This window comes from Pipistrellus hanaki, assembly GCF_964339955.1.
Source record: "Pipistrellus hanaki genome assembly, chromosome: 5".
Lineage (NCBI taxonomy): Eukaryota > Metazoa > Chordata > Mammalia > Chiroptera > Vespertilionidae > Pipistrellus > Pipistrellus hanaki.
In genome coordinates this window covers 51,332,648-51,345,156 of record NC_140507.1, presented here as the reverse complement: position 1 = coordinate 51,345,156, position 12,509 = coordinate 51,332,648, and the positions used below count along the sequence as shown (strand labels likewise).

Below are 12,509 nucleotides of genomic sequence, written 5' to 3'. Positions count from 1 at the left end.
GGCTCTTTCTATATAGTTCTCTGCCACTTAGCAAACACATCCAGTCCTAGAGATGGGAACCATGGTAAACCCACCCAGGATATGGCCACAAATTGATACATCAGGAGGTAGGGTCTCCGGTATGTCCTCTCCCCTGGAAAGTGGGTGGGCTCTGTGACTACTATAAACAATGAAATATTTTTATGAAATATTGTTTTAGTTTCCAAACTAGAGGCTTCTACTTCCTGTCTCTAGGAGCCCACATATAGGAAATCCAACTACCTAAAACTGCCATGCTGTGAGAAAGCCCAACATGGCCCCAGGGAGAGATTCTGTGGAAAGAAAGAAAAAAGGAGGAGGGAAGAGAAAGAGGGGTTGCGGGGGGGGGGGGGGGGAGAGAAAGAGAGAGGAAGAGATCTCCATCCAACACCAAGCTTTTCAGGCCCCAGACATCATGGAACAGAAACGAACTGTCCCCATTGTGCCCTGCCCTAATTCCTGAACCAGAGACTTGTGCTTTATTCTAAGGATAAAAGATTGTATAAGTCTTTAAGTTTGGGGGCAGCTTATCACACAGCAATAGATCATTGAAACATCATACTCCTGTAGACTCTCCTCACTACCCAGTGGGTGCCAACTGACAAAAGTCATTAGGGCTGATGATCACATTCTAGACTTCTCTTCTTTTTGAGAAAATGAAACTGCACTGCCCTCTGAGGTCAGATGTGATTTTCTTTGCTTTGGAGAATGAAATGAGGACAGAAGTGATATGTGTCACTTCCCGACAGGAGCTACAAAAGCCAGCCATTCACTATGGCCTCTCCCCTCTGACATTATGACCAGATATATCAGATGTTTAAGATCTAGCTATCAACAAGCTGCTGACATGTCCACACCCCAAAACATACATGTCATGCCAACAAAAACATCATAAAGAGACATTGGTGTTGTTTGTGACTGAAGCATAATCATGGTGACTGACTATTAGTAAGTTCTTTTCTCAAGCTAATCCTTACCAAAACAACCCTGTGCATGAGACAGCATTTGAACTCTGGAATGTTTTTGCACACACACACAAAAAAACATCTGTAATTAAGCAAATATATATGTCAATCTTTTTGACAGCTACAATCAGGAACACCACAGAAATCAACCAAGTGGAAACAGTGGCCATGGGAATCCACCACCTGGACTCTAACTATAGGGAGCCTAAGTGGCCAAGGGCCCCATGGCTACACTGAAATCCTCCCTCACCTCCCACAGGCTCCTCACAGCCAATGGCAGTGCAGTGGAGATGCTTGGCAGACCTCTTCTTGGGTAACACAGGCCTCCTTCGGACAGCCTGCAACACTCCCATTCAATCTCACACCCTCTCCTTCACTTGGGGTGAGATTGCATTGCAGTCTGACCACTCCTCCAGAATCCCCCCCACCTTGCTCCCTATTTTCTCTCTCATCAGCATTTCCCCTAGCAAAATCCTTACACATTGAACTTATCTTGGCATCCACTCCACTGAGAACACAGACTAATATAACTATGTCAATGAATATTCAGCCTTGATAACTTAGCTTTGATCAATTAAACATACAGAGACAGCTAGCTCTTGCTGAATTGGGGCTGTTCAATTAATCTAAAGTCATAATGTTACATGATGTCCTTGGATATGGTTAGATTCAACTCCTAAATGATCTACATTGACATGGTATCATTTTCTTTAATGTGATTTTTATAAAGTGGGATTTAACCTATCTCCAAAAATGTATCCTTCCCTAAGTGTCCAAAATAGGCTTCCAATCTCTTCTCCAAAACCCTGGAGACCACGCATTTTGGAATTTGAAATTGCATATATTAGAAAAGTAATATTACACCTGCCATATTTGATGTAACCCAGCATATCTGGAGCAGAACTCTACAATCAAATACATCAATTTTTTTTCTTAACATATCACACATAAATATTAACTCAGTGAGAATTTTTTTAAAAACAGCCTTGAGACAATTTAGGTATGGGTTTGCCATCAAAGCCAATTATTCTAAAAATTCCGTTTTCACAGATGTTTGCATTTTTGAGTTGTGAATAAAGGATTGCAGACCTGTATATCCACACTACAGAAATCTGTGCAGCCCTATTTAAAAATAAAAATAAACTAGCTTCATACTAACACAGGAGAACAAATGGCTGCCCCTCAGCACTGCATGAAGAAAGCATACAGCAGGGCAGCCTGCACTGGAGGTGTGACCATAAACATACTCAGAGTGGGAAGAGGAAAGGTGGAGACAATCTTCACTTGCCACTTCCCCCCTCCCCTCCTTTTCCCACCCACAGCCCTCTGCAATGACTTCAGAGCTCGTTGAGCAATGCTGTGGAGACATTGTTTATGAGTATTGATTGTGATGTGGTAAAGTTTTTAAGTACGAATTTATTTATATTCCTTATGCGAGAGAGACTAAATTCACCTCTACAGACTGCCTACGCTGATGGCAGGCAACTAGAATGTTTTGCATAAATTGGGGCTGAGATAGTTCACAGGGAAATTTACTTAGGGTATTAAATAAGGCTCTTCTGTCAAGGCAAGAGACGCAGATGGTGAAAACCATGGACAGGAGCCCTGCAGTAAACTTGAGATGCCCAGTATCTCTTCCACATCAAAGGAGAGGACACAGCATGGGACTGTTCCCTCAGGGAACTTCTCAAGAAACACCCAATTCTGGACATTTTTCCTCATCTGTTTCTAGCCCCTGTCCTGGCATTCATAAAAGCTCTTTTCTTCATCAACCATTTCAGCAGCCAAGAGCCAGAGGAGAGGCTGTTAACCACAAACAAAAGAAAAAGATGAAGAGCAGGATGAAAACAAATTAGGGAGGAAATATTCTTTCTAGTAGCTCAATAGTCCTGGGAGAAATGGTCCGCGATGGACAAAAGTTAAGGAATCTTAATTAGGGATTGGAAATCTAATACAGTAACATTCACTTTGCATTTTGTATACTCAGTATTGACTGTATTTTTTCACAGTAAGCATGCATTAAAATAACTTCATGATTTGCTGAAAACGGTTTGGCTCAGTGCTAGAGCGTCGGCCTGCAGACTGGGTGGTCCCAAGTTCAATTCCGGTCAAGGACATGTACCTTGGTTCAGGCACGTCCCCAGTAGGGGGTGTATAAGAGGCAGCTGCTCGATGTTTCTAACTCTCTATCCCTCTCTCTTCCTCTCTGTGAAAAATCAATAAAATATATATATTTAAAAATAACTTCATGATTTAAAATTTTTCATTTAATTATGGGAATTACTGGGAACAATCTTTGTTAATATATGTAAGGTGCTATTATTATTCCCTATGAATCACTCTTGGGAGATGTACCAAGTGCAAACACTCTGCATGGCACTCTAACATCATTCCATTTGTGTGCTGTTTGTTCAACCTCTAAATCTGAGGTACTGTGCTTGGCACTGGAGATACCCCAGTAAACAAAGCAAGTTCACAAAACCTCAAGAAGCAGGTGCACCATGTGGAGACAGGCATTCAAAAAGTTATTGCACATTTAATGATTCAATCCCACTTGTGGTGCATTCTGTGAAGGGGAGCACTGTGACCCATCAGTGCTTCATGGCAGCTCTCTGAGGTGGATCTCATCCTCAATTATGGATAAAGATTTAACACTAATATTTGTAACATTAAGGTATGTTAATTATACTACCATAAAATATACTGAACAAATAATATTTTTATAATTACAGCTATTATGGCAACGATAAGAAATTATTTTAGGTCCACCAGTCAGTGGGGGAAAGGATGGGAATAAATGTGGAACTAAGTCCAAATGTGCGGGGGAGTACATGGATCATTACTGCCAGGGATTTCACCAGCATTACTGGTTCCTTCATGCGGAGGCTTGGAGACCTCCACTTCAAGACACCCACCCCATCCCCAGAACTGCAAGACACGAACAGAAGACAACCTGGAAACAAATAGAAGGGGTGTATTTTCCGAAGATATGTTCCATATTTTACAAGCATGGGCCCTTTTTTTCATTTTAAAGACATGGGCCCTTTGTGCCCACAAACAACTAAAATAAACTGGAAATCTCAATCTCAAACTGTACCCAAGAGTCCTTCTTGAGCCTAGAAGTAACACACAAGTCCTATTCAGAACAAATGCCCTGTCTGTTTGGAAAACTTTGCCGCTGTGCTCAAAAGGCACTAAGGGGCAAGACACGAACATCTTCCAGGAAGACCTGCTGCTCTGTGAGATGAGCGTGCAGAAAGGCTCGCTGGAGTTGTAATACTAACCATGGTATCTCTGGTACCGAATTGCCTTCAAGATAACATCTGCTCAAAATAAAATACTTGGGAAATTTGGGGGGTGGAGGGGAGACCTGCTGCTCCCATGAGCATATACAGCCAGGTTTCAAAGTTGCCATAATCAGGGAATCTCGGATTGTGTAAAATGAGAGCCCATGGAAATGGAACTTCCAGGTGAAGAAAGATGGGCATTCCATCCAAATGCATGTGATAAGTAGTTCCTTGTGTCTTTCCTGACCAAGGCTGCCACTTACAATAACTTGACAAAGATCCTCTTGAACTAAATATTGTATATGTTTCTTTACTTAGCGAAGCACAAACTTAAAATTAGAATTCTAGGTCCATGGGTATCTCCTGATAGCTCACAATGGAATAAGCTGACTTATTACACAAAATGAAAGCATCATAGTGAATTCAGACTGGTGCTAATGAGACAGCCAACCTTTGTTGAGACCTTAACTTGGCTTCTCTTTAACTTTTTTGCTGTCTCAAAATTTTTATAATAAAATATGGTGTTCTGAGACATGGCAAATTCATGGGACTTTTGCTCCCACATCCCTCTCCATATCCATAGTAAGCCTTGCTCCCCCTATGACAGATGTGGCCTTATAGGACAGCTTAACTGGGAATTCCAAGTAGGCACCATCCATGACATCAGCAAGAACAAGAGTCAGTCTAGTTGCCAATTCTGATTTAAACTATCTTACTTGACATTCCAAATGCCATAATCTGTGACAATAAATAGATCCCGTTGGACTTAGGCTGTCACCATTGTTAAGACCTGTTTGACATGGCTAAGGAATATAGATGGTGTGAGAAATAAGGCTGAAGTCATCATCAAGTCAGTTACACCATGTTGGCCTTTCTCAGTTTCCATTAGTTGTACTACAAACAGATAAAATGTTACATCAGCCAGTCACTGACCTTGTGGAGAGCAGGAGCCAAGACTGGTACCAAGAACCCATTGTAAATATAATTTACAAGCTGGTTACGAATCAAAGGGTGAGCCACCTAAAAGAGAAATAAGTAGCAATAAAAATTACAAAGAATTCAATTTTTAGGTCTTCTAAAAAATCAAGTATTTCTGTGTACATCCTAAATTCAAAATAGATATCCAAATTTTGGCCATTTATTTCATGATTAAAGAGTAATTCAGACTTGAAACCACCATGGAGTTTTTTCAGATGGTTTATTCCAGTATAAATAGTTTGGACTTTCAAACAAAACAAAAAGAGAGAGAAAAGCTGATAGTTTTAAATTTCCATTTGAAAAATAGACTAAAGATGTATACAGAGTCATATCATAAAATTCACAAACTAGGAAGTATAACTTTACACCATAATTTCATCTGTGTCCCATCTCAATTTGTGACTAATTAAAAAAAAAAAAAGAATACAACTGTCAAAATGGACAATTAAATACATTTATTTTGCTGGTAGAAAAGAATTTCTCATTTTAGAGGTGCATTTTCTGCTACTCTTTTTATTAAGAAGGAAGGAGTTTAGATATTCTTTTCATTGAAAAATAGATCCTATTCAAAAGCAGAAAACATTAACAGGGGCACAAGTCTTCCTATATTTGATTTACAAAATATATTTTGCATGGATAACCCTTGCTAATATCTTTAAATTTATCTTTATTGTTGAAAGTATTACAAATGTTCCCCTATAGCCCCATTAACCCCTCCACACCATACTCCCCACCCCCACCTTCCCAGGCCTTCACTGCAACTATTGTCCGTGTCCATGGGTTATGCATATATGTACACAAGTTCTTTGGTTAGCCTCTTTTACAAGTAATCTTTACAAAAGCGCCCCCAAATAAACAAACAAACAAAAAAATCTTAAAAGTATATGGCCTCAAAATATAGAATGAAATATATCACTTCTCGGTTCTTAAGCATGCCTGTTAGGTTTAATTCTCTTTCTTAAAAGACATCCTTTCCTCATAGGGAAGTGAGGCTATATCTTTAAATTACTAATAATCTCTCTCTGTATACATTTGAGGAGAAAATAACAGTCCCATCTCTTTTATGTCCACATACTTCTGCAGGAAAATGTTGACAGACTGTAATATTAAAGAAAAAATAACTTAAGATGTAATCCACTTATCTTATATATAAATAAAACTTCCTTTGACTTAGCAATAAAAATGAGATAGGAACAAATGTGATGTACTGCATTTCCTTCCAGAAGCTATTTCTTTATTTGGTAGATAAACAGATTATAACTAACATTTTCACCCCACAATCACCATAAAGAAAATTTGATTTCTTAATAAATCCAATATTGAGGTAATGTTTATGGTATACAAAAATAAAACATTTTTGACGAAAACCTACTACATCCTTAAATGTTTATAAAATCTGATTTTTATTGAAAACAGTAACAAAAAATCTGAAAGTAAAAATCTAATCAAGAAGCGAAAAATAGTAGAGTTCAGTGGCGGTTTCCCCCAAAAAAGCAGGCCAATTTCAAAGTAAATTTAATTTGTGTTGCTAAGAAGATGCTTAAGTTCTTCTAAATTCAATTGGGATAACAATATTCTTTATGTAGCATGCACCATTAAGCACAACAAAGTGTTTTCCTTTGTAGACTCCCCAAAAGACCTTGAAATAAAAGTGGTATAATTTGGAGTACTTAGAAGCCTAAAAATATCTATTTAATGAGTCAGGCATTGAACTTAGTTTTGATGGTTAAGTGGATAATCAAAACAGAATTAACATTTTTTATGAGGAAGATAAAGAATATCTACTTACTTTTTCTCAATTAAAACTTCCCAGAAACCCATAAACCAACATTTTTACTCATTCAAGAACATTTATTGTAGTATGCTTCAAGTAAAGCATCAACATTCCATAAACATTAAAATTTAAAAAAAGGAATATTTATGAACTACTCCTTTACCATGCTTATACTCTGACTGGATCATAGCAAAGGGTCCCTGCATTGTGCTCAGTACCTGTATGACGGCATTGCAAAACTCCAGGGAGTTCATGAACTGGACGAGAGAAGGGAGTAGGAGCCAGTCATCTTTCAGAAGGCAGTGCCACTCCTCGCCTTTCTCTTCCAGCTTTGTAGGCAGGGAAGAGTAGAGACCACTGAGCCCAGTTGCAAGCACCTGTGTTCAGAAGTAAAAATGTAATCAGCTCTTTTCCAAAGTTTTAAAAATATGTTTTTATTCATTGAGAGAGAGAGGAAGGGAGAGGGAGAGATAGAAATATGAAAGAGAAGCATTGATTGGCTGCCTTCTGCATGCCCCCTAATGGGCACTGAGCCCGAAACCCAGGCATATGCCCTGACCAGGAATCAAACCAGCAACCTTCTGGTTCTATGCTCTACCACTGAGCCATACAGGCCAGGCTCTTTTCTAAAGTTTTACCCTGCAACTGACAGGTCCCCGGGGAGGTCAATGCTGCTGGTCCAAAGACTGCACTTGAAGTAGCAAGGTATTTAAGTATGAGAGTGTATTTTGCTAGCTAGAAAGGATTCGACAGGTGGAGATTAGCAGAGAAGGACAACTCCAGTAGAAGGAACAGTAGCACCCCAGGGTATTTGGTTAATTCGTAGATGGAAGATACAGGTGGCGTGTCTCTTCTGTACCAGGCACATGCTGGTCTAAGGGTAGGGGGAGTGAGGGAGAGGCAAAAATGAAGAAAAATGATTCCTGCCCCTAAGCTGTTGAAGAAAGGGGCAAACTCATAAACAAGCATTACAGCACCATGCGCTGCATGCAAATCCAGAGAAGGCACAAACCCAGTGTCTGGGAGGAAGCCCTGGACTATGGCAGCCCAGGTCAGAAGGTATCACAGGTAAGAACCATGAGTGGCTTTAGAGAAAGATTCCTGCAAACATGTTAAAGGTCAATGCCTATTTACAGTTTGAAAAGCACTTTAATCTGATCTTTACAAGTGATAGCAAGAAGAAAGAACTGGGGGCTGTGGGTCAGACATGATGACAATAGTTCAAACACAACTACAGTGGGGCTAAGTTGAAATATCGGGAGTCAGAAATGAGAGGAGAAAATAAATTTGAGATTCATGTGTGAGGTGGGTGTGAGGGTGAGCTAACCATGACATCTGTCGATCCAGTATTGATCCAAAGCTCACGGGGTGTACTTCCTCCCTCAATGCTATGTTGCTAAAAGGACAGTTTGGGCTTGGTAAGTGAGGATGAGTGAGAACTCCAAATTATTAAGTTATCCAGCTTGGTCATTAAGAAAATGATCTCTCGCCGAAACCAGTTTAGCTCAATCGATAGAGCATCAGCCTGTGGACTGAAAGATCCCAGGTTCCATTCTGGTCAAGGGCATGTACCTTGGTTGCGGGCACATCCCCAGTAGGGGGGTGTGCAAGAGGCAGCTGATCGATGATTCTCTCTCATCGATGTTTCTAACTCTCTATCCCTCTCTCTTCCGCTCTGTAAAAAATCAATAAAATGTATTAAAAAAACAAGAAAGAAAGAAAGAAAGAAAGAAAGAAAGAAAGAAAGAAAGAAAGAAAGAAAGAAAGAAAGAAAGAGAAAATGATCTCTTTAACAGAGACAGAAATGTAGGCAAGGAACACGCTTGTGTTATATGTCTGTTGATTTTATCTTGTGCAGCATAATCTAAGGGAAACTATGGTTGTCACAGTTGGGAAGCTCCCCAGCTGGGAAGTGATGATCCCAAACAGCACCTCAGAGATCCTGATCAGGCAGAGGAATAGCATGGAACAGAAGCAAGAAATTACCTGTAAAAGGCGTTCCTTTAGGGCAGTGGTTGGCAAACTTATTAGTCAACAGAGCAGCAAACCATGGCTCGCATGCTGCAGTTTGCTGACCACTGCTTTAGGGTAAACCCTGAGGTTATGAGGGACTCAGGTCAGCTAGAAACATTCAAGAAAATATTCAACCCTAACTTAGGCCCAGAAAAGAAATAGCGAAGTTTTTATTGATCTCAGAGTCTAATAAGAGATGAGTCAGCAATTTTAAGTGTAATAAATGTTCAGAATACATGATAGAAAATGCATGGTGCTGTGGATATACAAAAAGCCCTTAATCCAGACTTGGGGTGGGGGAGCAGGGAATGGTCTCAGAAGAAGTGATGCCCAAGCTACTAAAGAATAAACAGTAGGTGGCCAAAAAAGACTGCTGAATGGAAGAATATTCTAAGCAGAGTGTGTACAAAAGCTCAAAGGGAAAATGGCATCTTCCAGGAACTAAGAGCAGTGCAGTGCTACTGGAGTGTAGAATTAGAGGTGGAAAGAGCTGGCAAGATAAGCAGGAGTCAGACCCTGCAAGGCTCTGTAGGCCCGAATGAAGAGCTTGAAGGGCATCTACTGAACAGCCCCGTAGGCAGCTGTATGGAATTAATGCTTAGAGAAGGGTCTGGGCTAGAGATAGTGATCTGGAACCATCCATACAGACCATCCATAGAGGGAGAAGGGAAGGGAGGTTGAGGCAGATGATAAAGAAACCCATGGTGTCTGACATCAGAAAGTCAGAGGAGGTGGTGGGAGTCCAGGTATGTTGAACCTGGAAAAATTATCTACAACCTCATTGTTGCCTCTCCTTCTTCCCTGTCCTGTTCCTACAGCATCCTCTGTGTAGCACCTGTCAGTCTTGCATTTATTAGTTTACAGGGGTCTGGATAATTTGTGCAGGCACGTATGTGGAGCAGCAGAGGCCAGCAGTGCTTGCCGTTAGAAACACCCCCTGCTGGCCAACAGAGTACAGGCCTGGCCTGAGAAATGAGAACCTGGAGGTCTTAGCGCAGAAAAACCTGATGATGAATGAGGGGTGGGGGGCACATGGAGTGGGAGCCCACAGTGGAGTAAGAAGGGCAGAGAGAGAAAGAAGTGAACCACTTCAATATTTGAGAAATCAAAAGATTATGTCTGTTTCTTTGTCCTTTAACCTAGAGTCCTTTTTTCACTCATTCATTCACTGGTTCATTAAAAAAGAATTACTAAGCACCTTCAAGCCAGGTACTAGGCTAAGTACAGAAATACAACAGTAAACAAGATCGTGAATTTCTTTCTTTTTTGTAATCAAAGCATCTGTGATCCCAAAGGAGACTGTCCCCTATTTAAAGTACTTAACTCCTTATCTACACACCCAAACCAATCACTTTAACTCCAGTTTTAAATGTGACCCGAGTGAGTTGTCTGTAATAAATTAGAATTCTCTACCAAGAGAGAACAGAGACCAAAAGTTCTCCTTGAAGGGAACTCTAACCTTGATGCAACATTTTAAAAATCAATTACATTTGCTAACTCATGCTAAATTAACCACAGAACAAAGGCTTTAATTCTGCATATGCCCGAAACCTTAACCACTTTGAGGCTTCGAAAATGAATTCATAAAGAGAGGCTTAATTTGTCTGACTAAAAAGCTGGGAATAACTATTTAGTATATCAATATAATTACAGCAACATTAATCTTCAAATTACATACATCAGTGACAGTAATTAAAAATAACACATACCTAATATTCACTTTTTTAAAGCATATTCCTGGAAAAGGCGTGGCTAAGATGGGAACAGAAGCCTGTCTATAGAGTGCAGTGGGGCAACGGAAAAGAGAACTACTGAGTTCTTGCCACTATATGTGGGGCTCACGAATGTCTCTGCTATATTCTTCAGGCAAAGAAACATGGAAGAAAATATTCTGCAGAATAGAGAGTAACACATATTTCTTTTAAATAGGTTTTTATTGATTTTTTAGAGAAAAAGCAAGGGAGAGAAGGAGAAAGAGAGAGAGAGAAAAACATTGATGAGGGAGAAACATAGATCAGATGCCTCTTGTATGCCTATGCCTCTATTGGGGTTTGAACCCAAACCCATGGCGTGTGCCCTGACTGGGAATCGAACTGGCTACCTCTTGGTGCATAGGATGATTCTCACCAACTGAGCGACACCAGCCAGGACTAGTATTCCATAGACTTAAAAACAAGATTCCAAATCTTTACTGCTAGATACTTATAGCCCCTTTCTAAGACTGCTCAGAGTTCAGATCCATTCACCCAATCCACATATATTTCTAAAATACTGACAGTGACCCAGTGGCTGGAGAAAGAAGTGGACAGGCCAGCTCAGGAGAGATGGAGAAGAAAGGCGATAAACTAATACGTACAAGAAAGACGATTGCTCCACAAAGGGAATCAGAGGGTGCTGTGGGAACGGGGTAAGGGAAAAGGAGAGGCAACAGGTTTGTAGATCATTTTTCCAAGAGTTTAATGGCACCATCTACTTATTTTTAAATTTCATTTTTAACCTAATTTTTAAAAAGTCTCCTTAAAAGAAAAGAATCCATATAAAACTATAAGGATAATAACAGATCATTTAAACAGCAACACTTCCATGAAATCATGACAGTGGTTGAGACCATGGATTTTAGTATCAGATTAATGCAGCTGTTGAACCTGCCTCTGCCATTTACAGGCAGTAATTAAGTCCTCTAGGGTTCTAGGGTTCAGTTTCTTTACTGTGTTGCTGTGGGGATTAAAGAAAATAACGCAGGTGAAAGGTAACCATCATGGTTGACACACAGCAATGTTGCCACTGGAGGGAAGAAAGGTGCCATGCATCGAGCACAAAACAAGCCAGAGAAGGTCCATCTTTAATGCAAAGCATTCAGCACTACCCAGTTAATTTTAGCAAAAACAAAAAGATTTTTAGCAGATGGCTTTAGTCTGAAGCTAGCAGCAGAACACCTGGCGGGGACCATTTGATACACCTTGCCAACATAAAAAGCCTCATAAATTTTAGATATGGGATAAATAATGTTCTACCTGCGGCTGTGTACCTAAAGGTTGCTTATTTCAATTTGCCCTTCCGAATTTATGTACAGGCTGCTTTCTACTTTTGCCAATCAGTAACAAGTGACAAGGGCTTAATCATTAATATTTGTTTTTTAAAAATCAAAGGAAGACAGGTTCATAGAGTTCCCAATCATTTGTTCCCTACGGTATTCTCATCCTCCTCCTTTTCTTGGAAAAGCACATCGTGAGATGCGAGGCAGCGGAACCAGCAAGCTCTTCCTATCAATGACAACAGCAGGAGTTTCCAACAGTGGTCTAGTTTCCGGAAAGAGTCATTACTCTTCCCCACACCTGATGCTAACACACTTTGACAATCATACTAATTAGAGAAAGCTTTTTGTCAACTGTGGTCCTTAGCTGGGTGGTTAACAGAGGATGCTTTTATATTCAACATACAGAGGCCCCCATTTTCAAAAATTATGTTGTCAGA

The 12,509-nt window shown here is 40.1% G+C and overlaps 1 protein-coding gene across 3 annotated transcripts in view; it reads right to left on the bottom strand.

Annotated features, from left to right (window-relative positions):
- Positions 1–12,509, bottom strand: part of FHIP1A (FHF complex subunit HOOK interacting protein 1A) — a 197,930-nt gene that overhangs the window by 57,937 nt on the left and 127,484 nt on the right. For all 3 annotated transcript variants that reach the window (XM_084884894.1, XM_084884896.1, XM_084884895.1), the window contains 2 exons: positions 7,241–7,399; positions 5,204–5,290 (listed from right to left, as the gene is read on the bottom strand). In XM_084884894.1, the coding sequence (XP_084741020.1) occupies positions 5,204–5,290; positions 7,241–7,399 (246 nt within the window). The remainder of the gene's footprint in view (positions 1–5,203; positions 5,291–7,240; positions 7,400–12,509) is intronic.